General features: G+C 44.0%; 1 protein-coding gene across 1 annotated transcript in view; it reads left to right on the forward strand.

The window, feature by feature from the left end:
* The window catches only part of LOC124775430, a 78489-nt gene that overhangs the window by 17164 nt on the left and 34051 nt on the right, over positions 1–27274 (forward strand). Inside the window, exon 2 of the mRNA XM_047250262.1 lies at positions 6333–6505. Within this exon, the coding sequence (XP_047106218.1) occupies positions 6333–6505 (173 nt within the window). The remainder of the gene's footprint in view (positions 1–6332; positions 6506–27274) is intronic.

The following is a 27274-nucleotide window of genomic DNA, read 5'->3' on the forward strand; positions in this document are numbered from 1 at the left end:
AGGCCTGGTGCAACTGAGGTTCATGTGCTCTGAGTTTGTCTGCCTGAATGTGAAGTGATTTTTGTAACAAGTGTAACCAGAGCTGCTGCTGCATGTATTGCTTCAGTTGCTCCAGCAGGCAAACTAGTTGAGTGTCTGTGCTTCTAAATAACTTTCTTTTTCCTCATTGCCAATGCTGTATTCGCGGGTGGCAGAATATCACCGTGCATGTTGGGAGTTTCAAGAAATGCGGAAATGAAGGAAGCTGCCATGTGGGAGAGCCACCTGCAGAAGAATAACCCAAACTAACGGTAGGTGAGTGAAACGCAGCAGACTGCAGATGAACACCAGACCAGGACGAGGACAAACACCCTAGACGACAATGAAGTACTAAACTAAGCCTTTGCCACAATGATGACAGCAAGGCCCAGAGCAGCGGAGAGACAAATCCAAGACGTGACCATATAGAGTAACCAGGCAACAAGCAAGTGGTCCTAATACAGCGAAGATACGTCCAACAGTATCATACGTGAGCTCTGATTTGGTCAGTTGTGTGCTGGACGGCCACTTATGTACCGGCTGCATAAAATGCTACTGGCCACAGCACTCATCTGATGCGAGACAGTGATTCACTCATCGCGCAAGCTCAGTGCTGCGCAGCTGCGATCCTCACTGACGGTCATCTAAGTCCGTCTCCTCTAGTGGGTGTTCAACCTCTGTGGCACCCGATGCCAGAGTGTCTGTGGAGACTCAAACAATGAACATAGTTGTAGGCATGTTGTAGATTCCTCAGAAACAGTGTTGCCAGCAGAAACATGCCAGTGTAAACATGGCTTTATCAACTATATCACTGTCTCTACTTAAAGTATGGAGATGCATTAGGAGATTTTACAGTAAACGCAGTTGGCCATCTCCAAACAAAATATAGACACATTGCTCAGACAGTGGTGGAGAACTTTGTGATGGCAACTGCAGGGTGCATATGACCCGGGAGATCCGGTAAAAGCCCGTGAATTTTTTCATCCAGGAGAAAACAGGGAAAAACTCGGAATTTTTTTAGAATTCTGGGAATTTTTTATTAGTTTAGTTTTCAGATAGATTTTCGTAATTTTGACCGGTAAGAACCAATATTCTAACAAAGGATATTAATGTATGCCAGTAAAACACAGTGCTCATACAAGCGTCTGCCAACAGCAAAATGTGTCAAAGGCTTTAGGAAGACTATGCAGTGCTTGCGCCATTCGTTGCGTGGAGTGAGTTGCACGCAAATGGTTTCTTATTTGACTGTAGACACGGCGAAACCAATATACACTTCTGTTTCGTCGTTTTATGGGTTCCTGAGTCAATTCTGAAATGAAAGTTTTGGCAGCTGCAAATCGTACAAGTTGTGATGGAGTTAAAGCTTGTTGCGTGGAATCGCTGCATAATAAAACATTAAGAAATGTGTTTCGGTTAGTGACTGGATGAAGAAAAGGTGTCAGCTCGGTTGCTCAGCATCTTTGCTGAAATAATTCATAACAGTTTATCCAAGAAGTTCTTTTAATTGTCATAGAATGTTACCTGAACTGTTACCGTTTCTTCTAAATAGAGTTAATTATGCGATAAGGAATAAAGATATTGTAATGCATGAAGCGCATTACATGTCATATTGCATGCATTACAATTGAGAACACTCGGCATGCTATAAGATGCGGTTTTAGTTGGTGGTGACGCTTTTTCATTAACACCAATAAGTATCAACAGTAATAATTATTAACATTAACAGCAGTAATCATTCGAAGCAGGCCGCATTAAGAAGAGAATGGTTTGCAGACTACTCTCTTGAAGATAGATCTGTACAGTGTCAATATTTCAAAATTGTAACCTGTGTGAATGGGGAGCACTGCAGCGATGTTTTAAATAGATGAATATCTCATGAAGAATGCAGATTCTTGAATTTGTATAGCCTTCCCTACTGTCAACAATATTCCTTAACAAAGAGTTGGCCAACTCGAACCATGAGATTTTAGTCTTGTAGACAAAAGCGTTGCCACAGCTAGAATTCCACTTGTTTGTATTTTTCTTAATTCAGTTGTATATGTGCTCCTTACTCAATAAATTTTGCTGTGCAGCTCAGATACAGTCTAACCATCTATGTTAGAATCGCACATGACGGTCTCAGCGGGAGCAATATGTTGCTTATTTTTGTAATCAGCATCACTGAAATCCCACAAATACCTATGCAAATCATAGAAGCATAGATATCTAAAAAGCGAACATTATTCTCTGCTCCCCACTTTTTATTTCAATTTATCTACACTCTACGAACACACATAACCTCAAAACTCATGGAACTAGTGTCACCAAAGTTGGAACATGCTGAAAGTGTTTAGTATAACCAACGAGTTGCGCAAACACATGGCGCGCATGCACGGTGGGCGGCAGCGTAGTTGCATGCAACCTAGTGTTGTCGTGTAAACTAGGCTTTAGATTCCTTCGAGCAGTTGCGAGCAGGCTCATGTGCATGTGCAGTGAGTCACGTATGAGTAGTACCTTCTCCCGCTTCTGGCTACGGAAATGTGGTTGTTAGCTGTATAAGCAGTAGCATCAACCAGCCAGATGCTACATGGAAAAATTTTACTGGCGCGCCCAAGCTGCGAGATTCACTCAAGCGCGCAACAGGCCCAGATCTAGGGCGTAGAAGAGGGAAGGGCAAACCGGGGTGACTGCCCCGGGTGGCAATTTCAGGGTGGGGGGTGGGGGCACTAAATTCAATTCGTGAGGAAAAACCTTGTTTCGAAAGCAACTAGCATCCAGCGCACATTGGTATATTGATTATCCATATGATATCCAGTTGGTTTTTGAACATTTGTGAACACATTTTGAGTTTATTTCTGAATGAATCATAAGCTGATTTTTGAATGCGTGCATAGTGTACGTGATATGTATGCCAGGGGAATCCCTGTCTCATCTAGAAGTAAACTTCCCTGCAGACAAAAGGGGACGGGGCCATACGAGCTGAGCAGAATAAGGCTGAACAGGTGAATGCCAATGTTTGTTTGAGTGGTTGACTGGGTTTGCAAATGATCAGCGTTGTTAAAATTAATAGTGAAAGCCATAGATTCGGACTACCAGATTGGAAATAAACAACTAACAAGAATAATAGCTAAGAAAGATTACTTGTTATGTTCTCGGTGTATCCAAGAAAATAAAATTTTGATAGAAAGTGTTTGGCCAGACCGCTACACTAGTAAGGGCCAGTTGTACAGTCCCCAGTGAGCAGACCTTAAGTTCTGTTCTGGGAGTAGCATGGAAAATGTGTTGTGCGACACGTAATAACGTCTAACCGGAGAATAAACGTGGGGTAACTAAACTGGTGATTGTAGCTGGGTTAGTGAAGTTAACCGGAGAATAAATTTTGACACAGGCTGGAATAGTTACAGAATTACTGATGACAAGATGGTTTGTTAGAACGAGGAAGGAGAAGATGAGAAGCTGGAGCATATGAATGAAACGTGAAACTATTTCCTAACATAAAGCTTTTTGCTTGTAGTAGGCCTAATAGGCATTTGATAGTGGTTCTTCGTGAATTATATTCTGTCGTGTTGTAAAAATGACCATTTGCTCCAAAACAGTCTCGTTTATTTCAGATGTATTACAACCGCTGCAATATTAGACAGGCCTATTTTGTTTTATCTAGCAGACAGTGACAAAATACACGTAATCAGGTCCAGAAACCTCATCAGTCTTGGGATACTATTTGTATTAACAGATTGTTCAGTGTTAGACAATGACATTTCGTTTTTTCGTGTAACAAAAGATTTGACGAACTTCGGTGAGGTAATAGATTATTTCGCAGAAAGGAAAGCACACCATGTAAAGCTGTAGCGTGATAAGAGAGAAAAAAAGCTAGGGCTTAAGGACTGGAGAAATGTGTTCTGTGTCTTACTTGTCTCTTGTCTTTACTGGTTTTATGTATCCCATATTTAATTTTATCCCACACAAAGCAGCAAGTTATTAGCTAATAGGCAATAAAGAATGCAAATTTTCTGAATCATTCTTGTTCTCCTGGTTACAAATAATCCCATTCAGCATTAATTGCGAGGGGTTCCTTTTTTAAAAGGGTCAGAATGTCAAACCGGCTGACTGGGAGCAGGGTAGGCACCACAGGACATTTTAATTTACACTGTCCTGAATATAGTTTGACGGCATCCATTACAAAATTTACACGTTTGAATTTGACAGAGCGAAATTCAGTGACACGCGATAGAAGAGTGCTGTGTGAAGCAGCATGACACTGCACTTTGGCACACTAAAGACCATATAACATGTCTTACTTTTCCTCGAGGACACATGTTTTATGTATCAGACTCTGCAGAAAGATATGCGCTACAAAACGAATATTTTTTGAAAAGTCGATTTAATTTTTAGTGTCCTACTTCAAACGGGTGTCTTGAAAGGAGGATATAAGATGAACATCAACAAAAGCAAAACAAGGATAATGGAATGTAGTCTAATTAAGTCGGGTGATGCTGAGGGAATTAGATTAGCAAATGAGGCACTTAAAGTAGTAAAGGAGTTTTGCTATTTGGGGAGCAAAATAAACTGATGATGGTCGAAGTAGAGGGGATATAAAATGTAGGCTGGCAATGGCAAGGAAAGCGTTTCTGAAGAAGAGAAATTTGTTAACATCCAGTATTGATTTAAGTGTCAGGAAGTCATTTCTGAAAGTATTCGTATGGAATGTAGCCATGTATGGAAGTGAAACATGGACGATAAATAGTTTGGACAAGAAGAGAATAGAAGCTTTCGAAATGTGGTGCTACAGAAGAATGCTGAAGATTAGATGGGTAGATCACATAACTAATGAGGAAGTATTGAATAGGATTGGGGAGAAGAGAAGTTTGTGGCACAACTTGACCAGAAGAAGGGATCGGTTGGTAGGATATGTTCTGAGGCATCAAGGGATCACCAATTTAGTATTGGAGGGCAGCGTGGAGGGTAAAAATCGTAGAGGGAGACCAAGAGATGAATACACTAAGCGGATTCAGAAGGATGTAGGTTGCAGTAGGTACTGGGAGATGAAAAAGCTTGCACAGGATAGAGTAGCATGGAGAGCTGCATCAAACCAGTCTCAGGACTGAAGACCACAACAACAACAACTTCAAACGCTGGAGGAAGGGGGGAGGAGGGGTGTCACTATCAAGTGTGGCCCGGTTTGGAAATATAGTAGATCCGTGACAGAGGACTCTTGAGTTGTAGTGGGGAGGAGGGTAGTCTTTACGTGATCCATGATTACGTTTAGTGATTTTGCTGCTTCCTCTTCATTTATTTCTCTCACGTCAAATGAAAACAAAACGAATTTCTGTGGCCAGGAGCTATAAAGTGAATTAAAATACATTCCCATAATTACGGAAGGCTAAAATAAGTTATTAGTTTCAGATTTTATTTTATTTCCACCTTTCTAACAGTCAAGAATTAGTCGCCTTACAGAACAATGAAGTTATTTTTGCCTGTTTGCTAAAGAAATTGGGCTTTTATTACTCTTTTTCCACTGAGGCAATTCATTTATTTGAAAAGAAGTGTTTAATTCTACACTACTGGCTGCTTTCGACTGTTCGCTGCATTTCAGGTGCACGTTTTCATCTTCTGGCAGATATGACATTATGCCATAATAAAGAACCAAACACGAGATAATATAGTACTGGTACTCCAAGAAAATTTACATCCGAATGTGCACTTTAAGCCGAATTATGCATTTTAGTATGGTTCAAGAAATTCCGATGCTCTTGGAGTATCCTCTGATGTCTTGTTTCTTTTATGACGTAATGTAAGATCCCTTAATGTTGTACACGTACGATCATACGGGCTACCTGCATCATCGTAGCTGTGCAAGTGTGGTGACGCCTGTTATCTGGCATTCTCTGGCAACTGATGAAACTTATTTCTAACAGATCCCCTTCAAAACCAGTTTATAAGATGCTGCTACAGAAGTTTATAAAGCTGTGACATGTTCCTATGACTTTCATGTAATGCAGCTGTACACTAGTCACTTTCAACAAAAATTTTATCAGTTTTGTACAGCAGCAACTTCATTTAGTATCACGTTCCAGTCTAATTGAAAATAATGATTAGTCATTTCTGCAGGCTAGCCACAGAGTAGACTAATTAGTTAAGAGAGTTATTTTGTAAACTTGTCTAAGGAATAATTGGTTTGTCACTAAATTGTTGTGCACATTTTATGTACTTTTGCATTAATTGATGATGCTGTCGTAAATGAGCCCTATGACAAACATCAGTACCAATGAAAAGGGAATATTTAGCTTACGCCTGAGTCCTATGACTATCTGATATGTATTTGTTTATTCTTTCAGGTGTCACAGTTAACTTTTCTGCTACTGCAGGCAGTTCTACAGCAGGCCAATGTGTATTCGTGTCAAAGGTATGGATTGGTTGCTATGAAATCTTAAGTTTCGCTGAAACATATGGTGCAATTGCACAGTATCGTTCATCAAGAGGATGGAAGCCACATGTGTTTGAGGGATTGGTAATTTTCTAATTTTCTACAGATTACAAATTTTGATCTGAAATTTTTGGCTTAAGATTCTATAGGTTATAGTACCCAAAGATAACTATTATAACACAGTATGTAGGTACAATTGTGTACCTATTTGTAATAACAAAAATTGTTACATATGTCATATTGGTGTTTTTGATAATTCCAGCAACATAAAGGTCTTATCATGATGATTATGAACTACAAATAATAATGATGATACTAAATATTTAATGCACTTATCAAAATTTATTTTATTTTTTCCCCAAAGACTGATTTGATGCAGCTCTCCATGCTAATTTTTATAATTGTGTCACTGGCACCACATCATTGTTTCTTGAAGCCACCATGAGATTTTGTAATCATTTTCATTTATCTTGTTGTAGTCTTCACAAGTTTGTGAATATGTTTTTGGACTATAGTGTGCCATACTGTTCACATAAAATTCACATTTCATTGGAACTGCTTGCCAGGGGAAAATAATGGATTGGTAGTGGAGTGACTGTATATAACAACTATCCTGTATGGGAATTCATATGTCATATATACAGTTAGGGGAATAAGCACATTTAGTGTCGTCCACATTTGAGGTCTGCACTTTCCTTGCCATGGTGCCAGGTGTGCATTTGTTTTTGTGGGTAAGGTTTTTTGAGTAAATCTCCTCTGAATTCTTACATTAGCAGTTCTTGGTTTTCTTTTCACTGTTCACAGTCTGTCCAAAAAGACATGGACTGCTTCTGTTTCTGGTGTATATGTGATGACAACACAGTAATGACAGTGGCAGCTTGAGGTAATGACTATAAACATTTACCAAGTCAGTTGTGACCAGGCAGTGTTAAGTAGTGACTGTAGTGTGTCAATTTTATTGGGTCAGAAATGGTAATGGAGCAACATCTCTTAATCAAGTTTTTATCCTGGACTTTCCATTGTTCAAGTGTTTAAGACATGCTTCAGAATGTCTTGAAGAAGAAAAAAGTGTATGCAGAGGTTTTCCAGTGCACCTTGATCCCTTAACAAAAACTATACTTCGAGTACACCTGCCACGATTTGATTGAAATGCAAAATGTAGACATTTCTTTTCTGGGAAAAACCATCACAGGTGGTGAGACTTAATTCACGTAAAAGTAAATGCTTTGATGATAATAGCTGACATTCAAGCCAGTGTTAAGAAGACATATTGAGTTGCAGAGAGGCACAACAAAAAGATGGGTATAAGCTGAGCTTTCGGCCAAAGCCTTCTTCAGAAAGGAAAGAAAATGTCACTCGAGCAGGAACACCTCATACCCATGTGATTGTTATCCCTGGCCATTCAGACTGCCCTTAGCCGCACGAGGTAGCAGTTGTGTGTGTGTGTGTGTGTGTGTGTGTGTGTGTGTGTGTGTGTGTGAGGTGTGCCTGCTTGTGTGAATATGTGTTTGTTTTGTTTTCTTGGATACCACCAGGTTGCCGTCGTGTTGTCACTAATCACAGTATTTACTGCCCCGGAAGAGCTGTAGAAGCCAAAGTTGCACTGTTCTGTTAGCTAACTTTTGTAGCTATATTATCTGAGGATTGTGTACAAATGTATCTTGTTGGAGAGTGCTTTAAGCATAACAGATGTTCCTCCTCCCACACCGTGCCCTTTTGTCCAGCTGTGGCACTGGTTGACCAGGATGTTCCACATATTGGTGTTCTTTAGCATGTTATTGCATTTTCTCATTTACTATTAACGATGTGCACATAGGAAAATGGATAGTGGAATGATGCACAGTGAAAAGCTCTGGTGGGGGGGGGGGGGGGGGGTGCGTGGCCACCACAGTGTTCGTTATGGGTGAGAAATCAAACACATATGTTACTTTGAGAAGTTTTTCTGAACATATGCATCTTTCTGGAGAGAGTCAGAAGCAGAAACAGTAACCTGACGTGAAAGTGACCCAAATGTTGCTAGTTATCCGATCAGGTACTGCCTGCAGCATGAGGCATGGGTTTGAGACAGAGAGTGTACTGGTAATGCTGCAAAGTATTCTGTGACCCTTCTGTGCACAGAACACATGTCTTCTTACTTATACAGTACTGTAGTTTTCTGTATCACTTTTAACCTAGTAACATCTACTTGGAGTAATATACTACTCTGAATGTATCTTTAAGGCTCTGAAGGCTGTTACTATACTAGTAATTAAAACTAGTGCATGGAGTGGCAGTTAATAATGACTTTTCCTAATTTCTGTATTTGGGAGCTGTAATAAGTTATATACAGTGTTGTTCCCTTACATATTCTGCAAATAACTTACATTAATGCACATTTTATCACAGAAATACAGTTTACTGGAGACACACCGCATCTGATCCCAGACATCAGTGACTGCCAAAACTCTCTTTGTTTTGTAGTTCAGAGATGTAAACAGTATTGCAGACTTAACATCAGTAAGTTCACCATAACATTACAGATCTTGCTAGTCAGCCAAATAAATTAATTTACTACAAATATAAAAAATTCCGTTGTAGTTGTACGCAGTCATAATTAATAAAAAATTAACACATAGCACTGGTGAGCCAAAACATTATGACCACTGCCCAACGTGAGGTGGCATTGCAGGCTCGTGATGCAGTAAGGAAATGTAAGTGGAAGAGAGATGAATAGGCAGTCATCGTAGTGAAGATACAGGCCGCAAATGTGGAAATCCACTGATATAAGCGGTTTTAACTAGGGGCATGTTGTTATAGCCCTGCAGCTGGAAATGAGAATCTCTGAAATGGCAAAGCTCATCTCTTGTAGGCTTACTACTGTCGTGAGCACCTATTGAAAGTGATTGAAAGATGGTGAAATAACGAGGAGGCCATATGATGTTGGATGACCACGTCTCATCACAAAACATAGAGGTTAGAGGATGCCTCAATGCGTAATACAGCGTAGGTAGCAAACTGTGGCAGATATGATAATAGAGAGCAATGCTGGTGCAGGCAAAATTGTTTCAGAGCACACTGCTCAAAGACCATTGTTGAACATGGAGCTCCACATCACATGACCCCTACATATTCCTGTATTGACCCAACAACATAATCAGTTATGATTGCAGTGGATACATCATGACTTGAGTTTTCACGTGTTGCTTGTCGAATGAATCACATTTCTCGTTACACCAGTTCAATGGTTGGGTCCTTACATGACATCATCCAGGTGAATGGCTGCACAAAACATGCATCGCACCACAGATGCAGGTTGGTTGAGGGCAGAATTATGTGAAGGGGTACATTCAGTTTGGCTTCCATGAAATCTGTGATGGTAATCAAAGTAATCATGACAAAAGTGAACTATGTGAACAGTATTGGAGACCACCAGTATCGCTTCTGCTTGAAGTCTCCCCCTGTGGTGGTGACATCTTTCACCAGGATAACTGTCCATGTTGCGAGGTCAGAATCATGCTACTGTGGTTTGAGGGGCATTATACTGAATTCACATTAATGTCTCGGCCAGAAAATGTGCCCGATCTGTACCCGCTGGAACACACATCAGGCGCCAGCTGTGTGCATGTTAACTACCTTCCTGTAATTTGCGGGAATTGTTTGACCTGTAGACATATGGAGCCACATACACTGGCTAGCCAGAACATTATGACTACCTACTTAATAGCCGGTATGTTCATCTTTGGCACGCATAACAGCGGCAACGTATTGTGGCATGCAAGTAATAAGGCCTTGGTAGGCATCTGGAGGGAATTTGGATCACACCTGCACACACAAGTCATTTAGTTCCCATAAATTCCAGGGAGGGGGCAATGAGTTCCAATGCCATGTTCAAACATACCCCAGAAGTGTTCCATTGGGTTCAGATCTGGCAAGGAGGAGGGCCAACACATCAATTGAAACTCACCACTGTGGTCCACGAACCACTCCATCACATTCCTGGCCTTGTGACCTGGCACATTATCTTGTTGAAAAATACCACTGCTGCCAGGAAACATCGTTGTCACAAAGGGGTGTACACGGTCTGCAGCCACTGTCCACTGTATGATACTCCTTAGCTGTCAAGGTGCCATGCACAAACTCCAGTGGATTCATTGACACCCACATGAATGTTCTCTGGAGCATAATGGAGCCATTGCCAACTTTTCTCCTTCCTGTAGTACAGGTGTCAAGGAGCTGTTCCCCTGGAAGACGGCGCACCTCCCCATTGGCATGATGAAGAAGGTACTGGGATTCATTAGACCATGCAACACTCTGCCACTGTGGGAATGTCCAGCGCAGATGGTCTTGTGCCCATTCCACTCAAACTCAGATAGATCGTGCACCTTCTCTATTCTACGCATGGACAGCATGCTCACTGATGTTACATGCACCCTGTGTGTGTTTGACTTGCAGTCATTCCTTGCCAGGTGACGGTGCTGTTGCCTGGATGGGTTTGTATCAATAGTAGGTCAGTGGTCATAATATTCTGGCTGATTAGTGTATTATTATCTACAGTAAAACCCCTTTTTATGTTTTTCAGCGGACTGACCCAGAAAAGTGTAAAATGCGGGAAAGTGTAGGAAACACAACGGGTGAAAATGAATTAATTACTCTTACTGTCATTCTCTTTATATTGTTAACAATGTAGGTAAAGACAGATTGCTACTTACCATAAAGAACATATGTCAAGTTGCAGACAGGTGCAATTAAGACACTTACACACCTCATGCACACATGGCAACTCCAACATCTTGGGCCATGTGTATTGTCGTGTGTGCTTAGATGCACTTGCTTGTGTGTGTGAATGGTGTGCGTCTCTCTTTTACTGGCAAACGCTGTGGCCAAAAGCTTTATGTGAGTGTATTTTAATTGTGCTTATCTGCAACTTGAGGTGTCATCTTTACGGTAAGTAGCAGTCTGTCTTTTCCTACATTGTTGATATTCCTACATGGAGTTTCCATTGTTTGTTCTTTATATTGTTCAAAATGTGGAAGTAAAACAATTTAAATTTTACCCGTTTAAAAAATCTGAAATAATTATTTGTTTTTGTTCCTTTATAACAGCAATGAGCTCTACTTGTCTCTCCATAGTATATAAAGCATCAAACCCATTATCATCATCTGATGTACTACCATTGTACTGCCTGAAAATTTTACTGGCTCCCATAGCTTCTCTACTGCTTGGCATGACACACAACAAAAGGAAACAAGCCTTTATGTGTGTTAACACTCGGCCACGGTCTTCATGGTAGTTACAAAGGTACTGCCTTGAGTGCTGACACTCACATAAATGTGCATGTGGGTTTGCCTCTTCATTCTGATCATGCCCAGTGGTGTACATAAAACACAAAAGCAAAATTCTTTCATGAAACCACATTAAAAATATACTTGTGTTTCAGTGTGAGACTTTTGATAAAACATGTAAAACAATATTGCTTAAAACACTGAAGTCGGCAGTCTTTGTAAACAGAGAACAATAGACACAAAATCTACAGCTTGTTGCTGATGAGGAGGTCACTCAGCTCAGGGTGATGCTGGGTGAGAAAGAGGATAAAATTATGGAGCATCTTGAGGAGAAGTTTTTACATCCAACATCAGGTCGTACCAACCTAATACTATGCACCTAGTACGGAAGTTCATGTGGAAGTAATGACGATTCATGAAAGCCCATTATAGAGATGGCCGTCTTCAAAAGTGGTGTTTGTATGTACAAATGACTGTGAAATTACATTAAAGCTGTTGTAATACAACACAGCCAGCAGAAGGAAGGTTCCTCCTAGAGTCACTATCGTCAGATTGTGATTATCGTAAGGCAGTGACTTGGCATACTTTACCACCTTTCCAGATACTGTGAACCTATAATTCAGGCAGCCTTGACACAACATGCCATTAATGAAAATGTTGCTTACCGCACTAATGCTACATTAAGATCTATAACTTTGTGTATTGTGTGTATTTTCTGCTCTGATCCAAGGCTGACTTTGAGCCATAATACAATGGACTTTATCCAGAAAACTGTTTGAAAATCAATGTTAAAGGTTGTGATAAGTCAATGAAAACCTAATCAAACAATGGAAAATCCAGGATGGAATTAACAATATTGTCATGTAGAAGAAGGTGTAATTAGATGAATGATGAACACCAACTTCACTTAACGAAGGTTTATTCAGCACTTGCACTTGCACATGCAGACTGAACTGCCTCTGCCCAGAACACATACAGTATATAGACAGCTACGGAACATTCCAGTACAATGATTCTTGACATCTGTGGATACTTATAGAATGTACTCAAACCGAATATAGAAATTAAAGTTGTACAGTCCAGGTGATTTTTGAACTCACAACCTCCATGCAGCTGTTTAGTATCATAACCACTACACCATGGTGCTACTCAGCTTCTTCTGCGACATTACTCCCTCTTTAAGAGAACACCGTCTCAGTGTTACGCCCTCCTAGTCCGGGAACGAGTCATCAGTCCTGTATACTCCGACTCCCGATGACTGATGCTCGCCCTGGCGGTGGTTTTTTTAGTACTTCTTTTGCTGCTATGCTCTTCGTCACCTTTCTACTTGCTGCCTGTCGCTGTAGCTTCGAATTTACCCTGGGTTGCAGGATCCTTGTAGGGCTTCATTTGAAGGATGTAGACTGTATCTCTGATCTTTCATCATCTTGTGGTGGGGTTGAAATCTTCAACTTCATAAGTACCATCAGATAACTGTGGCACAACCTTATAAGGTCCAAAGTAGCGCCTGAGGAGCTTCCAAACAGGAGTGAAGATCAAGACTAGGTCACCAGGCTTGTAGACAACAGGGCAGTGGCTCGCGTCATACCTTCGGCGATCATATTATTGAACCTGCAGCGTGTGGAGTCGAGCTAAATACCAAACTTCCTCAGCTCTGGTTAACACCTGGCCGATGTAGTTGTTGTCCATGTCATCAGGATGTAACAGAAACACATTGTCCATCGTTGTAGTTGCCTCACGACCATGCACCAGTAAAAATGGCATAAGTCCGATGGTGTCTTGTGTGGTGGTGTTCTAGGCAAACGGCACGAAAGGTAGCACTTCATCCCAGTTGCTCTGCTCAATATTGACGAACTTTGATAGCATGTCGGCCAAGGTCTTATTAAGGCGTTCAGTAAGCCCGTTAGTTTGCGGATGGTAGGCAGTTGTCATGTGATTAGTAATGTTGCACCGACGGTTTATCTCTGTCACAAGATTTGATTGAAAAACTTTCCCTTGATCTGTAATTATCCACCTTGGGGCACCGTGCTTTAATACAGTGTCTTCCACGATGAATTTGGCTACCTCGGATGCTTTGGCTCTTTTCATGTCTTTTGTAATGGCATAGCGTGTCAGATAATCAATGCAAACAATAATCCATCTATTGCCACTAGCAGACATTGGAAATCGTCCGAGGAGTTCAATCCCAACACGCTGGAAAGGCGTTGCGGCTGGTGGAATTGGTATGAGTTGGCCAAGTGGTTTCTGAGGAACTGCCTTTTCCCTCTGGCACTCTGGACAGTGCGACACATAGTGACGGACACTCCTAAATAAACCAGGCCATAAAAATCTCTTGCAGATTCTATTGTATGTCTTAATAGATCATATATGTCCGGCTTCAGGTGTGTCTTGGAATTTCCGTAGAACATCCAAGCGCATATCTTAAAGAATCACTGGTAGCCCCCTCTTTCCAAACTGATTAAAGTTTTTCTTGCAAAGTAATCCATTAACTACCTTAAATTGTCCTTTCACATCCTCTGACTAAGGCAAGCATAATTTGAGATATCTTGGCGTCCTTCTTCTGCTCAGCAGAGAGATCCTGGAGTGCAGCGAGACAGTCACTATCTTCATCAAAGTCTTGATGGTCTTCCACAGGGTTTCTTGATAGACAGTCAGAATCTTGGTGTTTTGTTACACTTTTGTATACTATGGTAATGTCATACTCTTGAAGACGTAGTGCCCACCTGGCGAGTCGTCCTGTTGGGTCCTTAAGATCTGTCAACCAACAAAGTGACCGAGCGAGGTGGCGCAGTGGTTAGCACACTGGACTCGGATTCGGGAGGACTACGGTTCAACCCCGTCTCCAGCCATCCTGATTTAGGTTTTCTGTGATTTCCCTAAATCGTTTCAGGCAAATGCCAGGATGGTTCCTTTGAAAGGGCACGGCCGATTTCCTTTCCCATCCTTCCCTAACCCGAGCTTGCGCTCCATCTCTAATGACCTCGTTGTCGACAAGACGTTAAACAATACTAACCTAACCTAACCTAACCAACAAAGTGAATGATGAGTCTGTAACAACTGCGAATGGCCTTCCATAGAGATACTGTCGAAATTTGCAAATGGCCCAGATCACAGCAAGACATTCTCTTTCTGTAGTTGAGCAGTTTCTCATGGCTGTTGTAAGTGCCCTAGAAGCATAGGCTATAACCTTCTCTTTCCCATCCGAAATTTGCACCAGAACAGCATCGATCCCATACCCACTGGCATCTGTGTGTAGTTCTGTAGGTGCTCTTTCATCATACAGACCAAGTACAGGGTCAGTCATCAGAGCTTTTCGCAGCACATTGAAAGAATCTTGTTGAGCACCACCCCAGATAAATTTAGCATCAGCTTTTAACAACTTAGATCTCACCTTTCCTGGGTCTGGCTGCACACCTTCGTTTGACACAAGGTGTCCAAGTATTTTGATTTCTTTTACTCCACAGAGACGCTTTCTTGGATTAAGTTTCAGTCCGCCTTGTTGGAGACACTGAAGAATGGCCCTCAGTCTTTTCAAATGTTCATCAGATGTCTCTGAGAAAACTATAATGTCATCTAAATAACAAAGACACATTGTCCACTTCAGGTGACATAGAAGATTATCCATCATCCGTTCAAAAGTTGCTGGTGCATTACACAAACCAAACGGCATTACTTTAAACTCATACAGGCCTTCAGGGGTGATGAATGCAGTTATCTCATGATCAGCCTCATCTACTTCGATTTGCCAGTAGCCTGAGTACATAGCCATGGTTGAGATAAACTTAGCCCCCTTCAGACAATCTAGTGTATCGTCAATTTGTGGAAGAGGGTAAATGTCCTTTTTAGTTATTTTATTAAGCTTCATGTAATCAACACAAAAGCACCAACTGCCATCCTCCTTCCTGACGAGGACCACTGGTGATGACCATGGGCTTTGTGAAGGCTGAATGATGTCATTCTTCATCGTTTTCTCTACCTCGGCGCGAATTATTCGATGTTCTGTTGCTGATACACGGTATGCTCTCTGCCTTATTGGTTGATGGTCTCCAGTGCTAATCTGGTCTTCACTGTCAGTTCGTATAATTTGCTCTTCATCTATGGATTGAAGCATTCAGAGAACTCTTGAAGAATGGCAAGTAGTATCTTCTGTTGTTCCATAGTGAGATCTGGTGACAGTCCAGCTAGAAGATCTTGTCTCGTAGTGGTGGCACTAATTTCACCCACAGACTCGGCATGGGGGATTTCTGTGATGCTCAGCTGATCTTCAATTAATGGCTCAGCATTTTCTACGCACAAGAATCTTGGAAGGATCTGTGGTTCTCGGTGACAGTTAACTACCCACAATTCACTGAATCTGTTCTTAAACGAGACAACAGAGGCTGGGATGAGCAAGTTATTCTTCGGTGGTATGCTTCTCTTATATTCCACTACAAGATCCATGAGTTGATGCGTAGCATGACATGTGACAGTTATCTTTTTAGCGCTGACTGCAGGAATGATCACTTCATCCAGCACACATAGTCTCTACACACTCAGATGCGCATCTACCTGTCCACAATATCTCATCTCGTCTAGCATGATCTTTCAGTGACCACAATCTATAATTGCCTGAGACCCCCCAGGGGCTCAGCATTCATTTGCTGAGTACGGGCTTGGCGACCCCGGGGTCATTAGCTGGGGACTGGTCAGCGCCGCCAGTCTTCTGTCACCGTAACCCCCGGACATGCTTCAGCGACCACCGCATGGCGTGGCGGTGGAATGTTGTGTGCTGCGGGGAATGGTAATCTTGGCTTGACCGCCTGGATTGCGAGGAAGGTAAACCTCTATAAAAACCCCTCAATCTTACGATGTGCTGCGCGCCTATAAGATGCATGGCTGTTGGGGTGGAACAGTCGCAAGCGGGCAACCTCTGGGGCACCTGCCGCACCCCAGTTGTATAAGGCTTACTCAGGCACGCAGGGCTCTGTCTGAGCGGACCTTTAGTTCCCTAGCTGCTCGTGGGACCACAATGGACCCTTCGACCTCTACATTTCCCCCTACCAGTGGATTGGGTGGGCCACTGGTAGAAAAACACACCCCATCGAAAAAGCGACTTCGTGCTGCAAGTTCTCCAGCGCCTGGTGTTACTAGAGATTTATCAGACTGTCGTAACAGAGCACATGCTGATAACCAGAATGTGTTTTTGATTGTCAAATGGAAGGAAGGTAGCTTTGAGAGAGTTTCTCCCTTTTACATCCACAAGGGTCTTGAGGGAATTGCAGGAACACTGAAATCTGTGAAGCGGCTGCGCAATGGGACTCTGTTAGTTGAAACTTCTAGTTCCCGTCAAGTCACTTCTCTTCGGAAAGCAACCTGTCTCGGAGAGTACGCTATCGAGACCGAGCTCCACTCCACTTTGAACTATAGTAAGGGTGTTGTGACATGTAGGGACTTGGTGGATATCCCCAAGGACGAGTTGAAATCTGAGTGGGCTGACGAAGGTATTGTCGACGTGCAGCATATTATGAAACGAGTCGATGGGGACCTAGTCAAATCCGACTTGTTTATTGTCACATTCAATTGCCCGAGACTCCTAGAGCACGTTAAAGCGGGTTTCTTACGTTTGCCAGTACGGCCATATTTCCCCAACCCAATGCACTGTTTTAAATGTCAGCGCTTTGGGCATACTACGTTGGGGTGCAATGGGATAGCCACTTGTGGTAAATGTGTCAGCCTGCCCATGAAGGAGCTGATTGTTCATCGCCTGTGAAGTGCGTGAATTGCTCTGGGAGTCATCCTGTCTGGAGCCGGGTCTGCCCCATCTATCTCGAGGAACGGAAGATACAGGAGATCAAAACATCTAAGCGCATCCCCTATGGTGAGGCCAAGAAGCTCTTTAAGGCCATGCAGCCTCCTGTGTTTACAACATCTTTCACTTCCGCTCTGCAGAAACTAGTACAGTTGGCCACTGTTGCTACACAAACGGAGGTTGCTAGTGTCAGCACTAATACCTGCGTTTGCCAGTGCACTTGTGCTGCTGCGGATGTTTTGCAACCTGCAGCTCTTCCCACAACGTCGGACAAGGCTGTGGTTGCTGACATTGGGGTACTTCCTGCCCCTCCCCGTATGGCGCCTTCTGCCCAGGCGAGTAAAGCTCCAACTGTTGACAAGGTTCTGCATTCTAAGCCCCCCAAGACATTTCGCTTGGGTCGCCATCGGAGCTGATGGACATTGATTTCGACCGGGGGCGATATTCTCGCCACAGGAATAAATCTCCGGCCAGTTTGGGCTCTCCTCCAAAGCACAGAGGCAGGGTGAAAATTCAGCCATCCTGATCACTGGCTCCCATATTACTGTGGAACCTGAATGGGTTTAGGACGCCTGTGGCCGAATTACAACTCCTTGTACGAGAGCGCCCCTTGTGCTTATGTCTCCAAGAGACACATTTTTGGGCCACTGATGCTCCTTCTTTACGGGGCTATACCGTGTATCGAAAAGGTGATCTGATGGGGGAAAGGGCAAAGGGTGGTGTTGCGGTTTTTGTCCGTGACATGCACCACTCATCTGAGCTCCCTCTCATTATGGACTTGCAAGCAGTTGCAGTTGACCTTCTTGTGTGGCGGAGGCTCACAATCTGTTCCGTTTACTTACCGCCTCAGGATGCAATAGACTCGGAGGCTCTCACAGACCTTATTAGCCAACTCCCCCACCCATTTCTCCTTCTGGGGGACGTCAATGCTCATAATGTCTTATGGGGCTCTACGACTACTTGCCCCAGGGGTCGTGTTCTGGAAAGCCTCATGGCATCCAAAGAACTGTGCATCCTCAACTCTGGTGCTCCCACTCATTTCTGTACTGCTTCTGGGTCGTCGTCAGCTATTGACCTTTCCTTTTGCTCTCCAGCACTTGCGGATTCTGTTCTGTGGGAGGTTTCCGCTGACCTCCATTCTAGTGACCACTTCCTCCTTTGGATTCGCCTCCTGGATGAGGCTGTGGAATTACCAGTGCCGCCCAGGTGGCACCTCTGCAGAGCTGACTGGACACTTTTCAGCCATTTAGCTGTTTTGGAACACCGTGCTAGCGTCCACGAATGGGTCAACCATGTTACAACCGTGATCTCCCATGCTGCTGAATTGTCGATCCCACGGTCCTCAAGTCATCCCAAGAGGCGTCCTGTCCCTTGGTGGACCACTGAGTGCCGCTCAGCCATCCGAGCCCGCCGTGCAGCTCTGCGCCGCTTCAAGTGCCGTCCCTCAGCTGACAATCTCGCGGCCTTTCGGGTGGCAAGGGCCAAGGCGCGGCGAGTGATTAAAGAGAGCAAACGACGGTCATGGCAATCGTTCTTGAACTCCATCTCCCGCTCCACTAGTTCTACGAAAGTATGGGAAGCCATCAGGAGGATTTCCGGGAAATGCAGCCAACTACCTGTCACGGCATTGCTGCATCAGGGTTGTCTACTCACGGCGCCGAGAGACATTGCCCAGACACTGGCCATGCATTTTGCGGAATCTACTGCCACTATTAACTGTGATCCAGATTTCTGCCGCTACCGCACTGCCATCGGGAGGGATCACTTGGACTTCCAGTCTCCAAATTCTGAACCCTACAACTGCCCCTTCACAATGTGGGAACTGGATTGAGCGCTGTCTGTGGCTCATGATACTGCATCATGTGATGATCAAATCCTGTACAGCATGCTGCAGCACTTGTTGCTGCCATCCAAAGAAGTTCTCCTGAATTGTTTTAATATGATATTGTCATCCGGAACGTTCCCTGACTCGTGGAGGGAGGCGATTTTGATTCCCCTCCTCAAACCGAGAAAGAACCGAATGCATCCCATTAGTTATCGGAGTATTGCTTTGACGAGCTGTGTCGGGAAGACATTGGAACGCATGGTCAACTGTCGCCTGGTTTGGCTGCTCGAGACCAGGCAGCTCCTTAGCCACTCTCAATGTGGCTTTTGGAGATGTCGTTCAACTATAGACAACTTGACCCTGCTTGAGGCGGCCATCCAGCAGGCCTTCCTACGTAACCAGCATTGTCTAGGTGTATTCTTTGACATTAATAAGGTGTATGACACTACTTGGCGCCGCCGTATCCTCAATCAACTCCATCAGTGGGTGTTTCGTGGCCATCTCCCCATCTTCATTTGGTCCTTTCTTTCCCGCCAGCTCTTTCGATATCGGGTTGGTAATGTGCTATCCGATTTGTACGTGCAGGAGAATGGTGTTCCTCAGGGAAGCGTTTTAAGTGTCAGCCTCTTTGCCATCGCCATTAACAGTATCACGTCCACTATCTGGAGTCCGTCCCAGTGCTCCTTGTGTGTGGATGATTTTGCTGTTTTCTGTTCTTCCTCCAGTCTTCTCACTGCTAGTTGGCAGCTGCAGCTTACGATAAAGCGATTAGAGGCATGGACTGCGAAGACGGGTTTTACCTTTTCTGCAGACAAATGTGTGTGTGTCCATTTTAATTGTTCTCGACGTGCTTTTACCTCCCCTGAATTGTGTCTGAGGGACACCATTCTTCCTTTTAGAGACACTGTGAGTTTCCTGGGCCTCACTTTTGATTCCAAGTTGTCGTGGTTGCCGCACCTTAAAGACCTCAAGGTGCGGGCCCTGAAGGCACTGAATATTTTGAAATGTCTGAGCCATCGGTCCTGGGGAGCAGATCGGGCGCGTCTGCTGTAGTTTTATAGGGCTTTCGTCCGGTCGCGTCTGGACTATGGATGCACCGTGTTTGGGTCAGCGAGGCCTTCGTATGTGAAGATTCTTGACGCAGTACACCATGAGGGTATCAGACTGGCCACTGGGGCCTTCCGTACCAGTCCCATCCCCAGCCTGTGTGCTGAGGCAGGGGAACTGCCGCTCGCCAACTGGCGGAAACTCCTCATGCCTGTCCTACCTCCCCTGCGTACCCTACTGTTTCCCGACCGCCTATGGAACGTCTTTTTCCCAGTCGTCCCAGGGCAACGAGACCATTTGGAATTCGTGCCAAGCATTTGCTTGAGTCCCTTGGTGTGGAGCGTATGGCACCCCAACTCCAGGGTTTTACCCGTCTGCCTCCCTGGTTGCTCCAGAGGTCCAGCGTCCTTTTAGACTTGTCAGAGTACCGGAGGAGTTGCACTCCTGCGTTTGTTTTTACCTCCTTATTTTACGATATTTTAAACCAGCATCCCGACCATGCACCAGTATTTACGGATGGCTCTAAACAGGGGGACTCTGTTGGTTGTGCTGTTGTTTTCCCTGATCGAGTCGTCAAGTTACGGCTTCCCGCAGCGTTTACCATCTTTGATGCCGAATTGTTTGCGATCGTGCGGGCATTGGAGCAGATGAGATGTGTTCCCAGTCTTTTAAGTTTCTCATCTGTTCTGACTCCCTGAGTGCCCTTCAGACTATGCAACATTTGTACCCAGCGGATACGGTCGTCCAGAACATCGATGATGCCCTACTCCACCTGCAATGGCAGGGGAAGGAGGTTTCTTTCTGCTGGGTGCCGGGGCACATGGGTATTAGGGGAAACAAACTGGCGGATGTGGCTGCCAAAGATGTGTTCCCTCCCTCACGTTGTTGAATGTGCCGTCCCCCTCCATACTGTTACCTCTCTTTTGCGTTTTCGTGTTATGTGTCAATGGGAAGAGGAGTGGCTGGCAGTTCGTGAAAATAAGCTGCGTTTGGTCAAGGCCACCACGCGGCCATGGCGTACGTCCTACCAGTCATGCAGGCGGGATGAGGTTCTCCTCACTTGCCTCCGCATTGGGCACAGTCCCTTAACGCATGGTTTTTTTACTCCGGCGGGAGGACCCCCCAATCTGCAGTGCTTGTGGTGTCCAGATTACTGTCCGCCACATTTTACTTGACTGTCCTTTATTCTCTGACCAGAGGGCGGTGGTTTCCTTGCCACCGGATTTGCCCTCTATTTTGCAAGACGACCCAACGACTGTGGTTAAGGTCTTACGGTTTTCTGTCCTGTCCAATTTGTTGCCTCGGATTTTAGGGAGAGGATTTTAATGTGCTGCTGGGTGACTGGCTCACCCAGGTTTTAGGTAAGAGGTCCGCCAGTCACGATTACCTACTTGTTTCACTTCGATTTCTGTTCTCTTTTCCTTGTGTTTCCTTTCCTTTTTTAGTGCGTTTCTTTTTCCACTTGTTTTGCCTCTGTATGTGAGGATTTAGAACTGCATCAGGCCTGTGTCTTTTAGCCGTTCTCCTTGTTCGCTGTCCGTCTTCGTCCCTTCACCGCATGTGTTTCTGTTTCTATGCGTTTGGACGCTGATGACCACGCTGTTTAGCGCCCGAAAACCTCAAACCACACACACACACACACACACACACACACACACACACACACACACACAATTGCCTGAGAAGCTTTCAAAAAGTCCCATCCGAGAATGACGTCATGACACTCTCTTGTAAGATGATGAATTCTAAGGACTGTGTATGCTCACTTATACCCACACGAATGGTACATTTTCCTGTAGGTTTTACATATTTTCCATTAGCACCTTCAGCAGAGATGTTTTGTTGTTAACGAATACGGTTTTCTGCAACTGGCGATGGTACTTCTCCAAGGTGACTGATTATGGTGCTCCAGAGTCCACAAGAGCTTGGGCTGGTCAGCCATCCATTACCATATTGACATAGTTTCCTATCATTTTTGTAGTGATCAACGGCGGAGGATTTTTTTTCTTCAGCGGCCTCAGCTCCAAGGAAGGTCGCACCCTTTGGTTTTCCGGGTTGCGGCAGCTAGGTGATGGGTTGGAGCTTCTAAACGGCACTAGAGACCTTGAATCGGGCAGTAGTAGCTGACCGTGACAGATGCAGCAACAGATAAGTAAACTGCTTTTGTGATATTTACGAGTTCCTAACCAGGAGTGAATTTTATATCATCTGTGTGCTTTAATAGTTTAGTTTCTAGGGTTTCTGCGTGTAAATTTAAAATCTAATAGCCACAGTTCTCGTGTTTTCGTTTGCGTCAGAAAGTAAACCGATTTTGTGATACATTACAAGTTCCTTATCAGGGGCAAATTATTTAGTTTCACCTGAGTGCTTTGGTAGTTAGGTTCTTGAATATCTGCGTATTACTAGACCCAGTTCGTGCGTTTTCGTCAGGGTCTACATTAGAGTTGCGCAGCACGTGCCGATAGTCTGTTTATCTGCATAGTTTAGTTTTCTACGGTCTCTGGTATGGACAGGAACTGCGATTGTTGTGTGCGGATGCGAGCTGAGTTGGCGACACTTTGCTCTCAGCTTCAGGCTGTGATGGCTTCGGTTACACAGCTTGAGGCTGCAGTGGATGGGCACCACTGTTGTGGGCCGGTTGTGGGGATCCAACAGACGTTCAGCGCGTCACGAGTCCTCTGATCGGTCCTCACCGGTGGCCAACCCAGTTACTGCTCGCACTGAAGCTGACCCCTCACCTGTGGTCGAGTGAGAGGTCGCCCCGGGGCGAAGCAGGTGGCGGAAGACTTCCCAGGTGGCCGCACGTAAAGTCTCCTCAGATTGTCTGACAAACAGGTTCCAGGTGCTGTCTGCAGCTGACACTGTTGCTGAGCCGGGTGCTGTCGCCTGTCCTGTTTCAGAGGAAACCACTCAGCCTGCAAGATACGGGCAATCACAGAGGGTGGGTCTATTGGTAGTTGGGAGCTCCAACGTTAGGCGCGTTAAGGGGCCCCTTAGGGACTTGGTTGACAAGGAGAGTAAGAAAACCAATGTGCACTCCATGTGCATACTGGGTGGGGTCATTCCAGACGTGGAAAGGGTCCTCCCGGATGCCATGAAGAGCACAGGGTGCAGCCAACTGCAGGTGGTTGCTCACGTTGGTACCAGTGATGTGTGTCGCTTTGGATCATTAGAGATTCTCTCTGGTTTTGAGCAGCTAACAGAAGTGGTAAATGCTGCCAGTCTTGCTTGCAAGATGAAAGCAGATCTGACCATTTGCATCATAGTCGACAGGACCGATTGCGGACCTCTGGTACAGAGCCAAGCGGAGGGTCTGACTCAGAGGCTCAGACAGTTCTGCGACTGTAGGCTGCAGATTCCTCGACTTGCGCCAAAGGGTGGTTGGGTTTCAGGTTCCGGTGAATAGGTCAGGTGTCCACAATACGCAGGAGGCGGCTACACGGGTAGCAGGGTATGTGTGGCGTGGACTGGGCGGTTTTTTATGTTAGAGGGTCTTGGGAAAACACAAGATGGGCTTTGGTGACAAAGGGTGCAGGCTGAACACAGGAAGAACATAGATACAGGAACCATTGGTATAACAGTTGTAAATTGTCGTAGCTGTGTTAGGAAAGTACCAGAGCTCCAAGCACTAATAGAAAGCACTGATGCTCAAATCGTTATAGGCACTGAAAGCTGGCCAAAGCCGGATATAAGCTCAGCTGAAATTTTTGCGAAGAACCTAACGGTGTTCCGAAAAGATAGGCTAAACATGGTTGGCGGTGGTGTGTTTGTTGCTGTTAGAAGTAGTTTAACTTGTCGCGAAATTGAAGTAGGTTGTTCGTGTGAGTTAGTACGAGCAGAGGTCATTGTTGGCAACTGGAATAAAATAATAATTGGATCCCTTTACCGACCTCCCAGTTCAGGTTCAAAGAAAACTTGAGTTTGATTTCAAATATTTACCCGACTCATACGATAATAGTTGGTGGTGACTTCAATTTACCCTCGATATGTTGGCGAAAATACATGTTTAATTCTGGAGGTATGCATAAAATATCATCTGAAATTGTGCTAAATGCATACTCTGAAAATTATTTCGAGCAGTTAGTTCGTGAGCCCACGTGAATAGTAAACGGTTGTGAAAACACACTTGACCTCTTAGCAACAAATAATCCTGAGTTAATAACCAGCATTAAAACTGATATAGGGATTAGTGAACACAGGGTTGTCATAGCGAGATTGAATATTGTAATCCTCAAATCCTCGAAAAATAAGCAAAAAATATACCTATTCAAAAAAGCAGATAAAAATTCACTTGATGCCTTCCTGAGAGACAATCTCCACTCATTCCAAATTAATAATATAAGTGTAGACCAGATGTAGCTTAAATGCAAAGAAATAGTATCGGCAGCAATTGAGAGGTTTTTACCAAATAAACTGACAAATGGTGGAGCTGATCCTCCTTGGTACAAAAAACAGGTTAGAACACTGTCGCAGAAACAACGGAACAAACGTGCCAAATTTAAACAGACGCAAAATCCCCAAGATCGGTGGTGCTTTACAGAAGCTCAAAACTTAGCACGGAGTTCAATGCGAGACGCCTATAACAGTTTCCACAACGAAACTTTGTCTCGAAACCTGGCAGAAAATCCAAAGAGATTCTAGACGTATGTGAAGTATGTTAGCAGCAAGAAACAAACAATGCCTTCCCTGCGCGATAACAATGGAGATACTATCGAGACAGTGCTGCCAAAGCAAATGTATTAAACACAGCCTTCCGAAATGCCTTCACAAAAGAAGAAAAAGTAAATTCCAGAATTCGAATCGAGAACAGCTGCCAACACGAGTAACGTAGAAGTAAATATCTTCGGAGTAGTGGAGCAACTCAAGTCAATAAAAGCTAGTCTTCTGGTCCAGCCTGTATACCAATTAGGTTCCTTTCGGAGTATGCTGATGCATTAGCTCCATATTTAACAATCATATACAACCGTTCGCTCGACGAAAGATCCGTACCCAAAGACTGGAAAGTTGCACAGGTCACACCACTATTCAAGAAAGGTTGTAGGAGTAATCAACTAAATTACAGGCCCATATCGTTAACATCGATATGCAGCAGGATTTTAGTACAAATATTGGTTCTAACATTATGAATTACCTCGAAGGAAACGGTCTATTGACACACAGTCAACATGGGTTTAGAAAACATCGTTCCTGTGAAACACAACTAGCCCTTTATTCACATGAAGTGCTGAGTGCTATTGACAAGGGATTTCAGATCGATTCTGTATTCCTGGATTTCTGGAAGGCTTTTGACACGGTACCACACAAGCGGCTCGTAGTAAAATTCCGTGCTGCTTGTAGTAAAATTCCGTGCTTATGGAATATTGTCTCAGTTATGTGACTGGATTTGTGATTTCCTATCAGAGAGGTCACAGTTCGTAGTAATTCACAGAAAGTCATCGAGTAAAACAGAAGTTCAGGCGTTCCCCAAGGTAGTGTTATAGGCTCTTTGCTGTTCCTTAACTATATAAACAATTTGGGAGACAATCTGAGCAGCCGTCTTCAGTTGTTTGCAGATGACGCTGTCATTTATCGACTAATAAAGTCATCAGATCAAAACAAACTGCAAAATGATTTAGAAAAATATCTGAATGGTGCGAAAAGTGGCAGCTGACCCTAAATAACGAGAAGTGTGAGGTCATCCACATGAGTACTAAAAGGAACTCATTAAACTTCGGTTACACGATAAATCAGTCTAATCTAAAAGCCATAAATTCAACTAAATACCTAGGTATTACAATTATGAACAACTTAAATTGGAAAGAAAACATAGAATATGTTGTGGGGAAGGCTAACCAAAGACTGGCAGGAAACTTAGAAAATGTAACAGACCTACTAAGGAGAGTGCCTACACTACGCTTGTCCGTCCTCTTTTTAGAATACTGCTGCGCGGTGTGGGATCCTTACCAGGTAGGACTGACGGAGTACATCGAAAAAGTTCAAAGAAAGGCAGCACTTTTTGTATTATTGCGAAATATGGGAGAGAGCATCACAGAAATGATGCAAGATTTGGGCTGGAAATCATTAAAAGAAAGGCGTTTTTCGTTGCAACCGAATCTTATCACGAAATTCCAATCACCAACTTTCTCCTCCGAATGCGAAAATATTTTGTTGACACCGACCTGCATAGGGTGGAACAATCACCATGATAAAATAAGGGAAATCAGAGCTTGTACAGAAGGATATAGGTGTTCATTCTTTCCGCGTGGTATATGAGATTGGAATAGTAGAGAATTGTGAAGGTGGTTCAATGAACCCTCTGCCAGGCACTTTTGATTTGCAGAGTATCCATGTAGATGTAGATCGGCATGTTGGGGAGTGTCCTCTCCAGTGGCTAGCTGGCGGCGATGGTGACCTACGTTGTCCTGCACCCACATCTTCTTGTTCATCTTCGTTGTCCCGGAGTTGGTGTCGGCTAAGATCGGTCTGCTGTCTTGTGACGCGGGCATCATCAAATATCCGCCGCCTTTCTCGACAATAGCGCACCTCATCTCCCAGTCGTCTGCAGTGGAAACATACTGGTTGGTTATCCTGGGTCCTCCAGACAGCAGTCTTCCTTGGTGCACAAACAGGTTCCTCATGCGGCATTGTAGGAACGTAACTCCACCTGGGTCTCGATTTTTTCACCGTTTTAAAGGGAAATGAAGGATGAGAGATTGGATTTTATGTCTGTTCCACTTACTCCCTTATGACCTCTTGAAGCGTCTTGGTTTTTTGCTCGCCGTGCAATCCAAGTGTCTTCTGAACTTCTTCTCTCAATATCTGACGAAGAACACTTGTGAAATCAATTGCTTCCTCCATCACATACATTGATACGACATTTGGAAGCCGTTCAAACTTCTTGCGTGTAATTATTTTTTGAGGCATTGTCTCGATATACTGGCACCATTTTCTGA

Source organism: Schistocerca piceifrons, chromosome 2, assembly GCF_021461385.2.
Source record: "Schistocerca piceifrons isolate TAMUIC-IGC-003096 chromosome 2, iqSchPice1.1, whole genome shotgun sequence".
Taxonomy (NCBI): Eukaryota; Metazoa; Arthropoda; class Insecta; order Orthoptera; family Acrididae; genus Schistocerca; species Schistocerca piceifrons.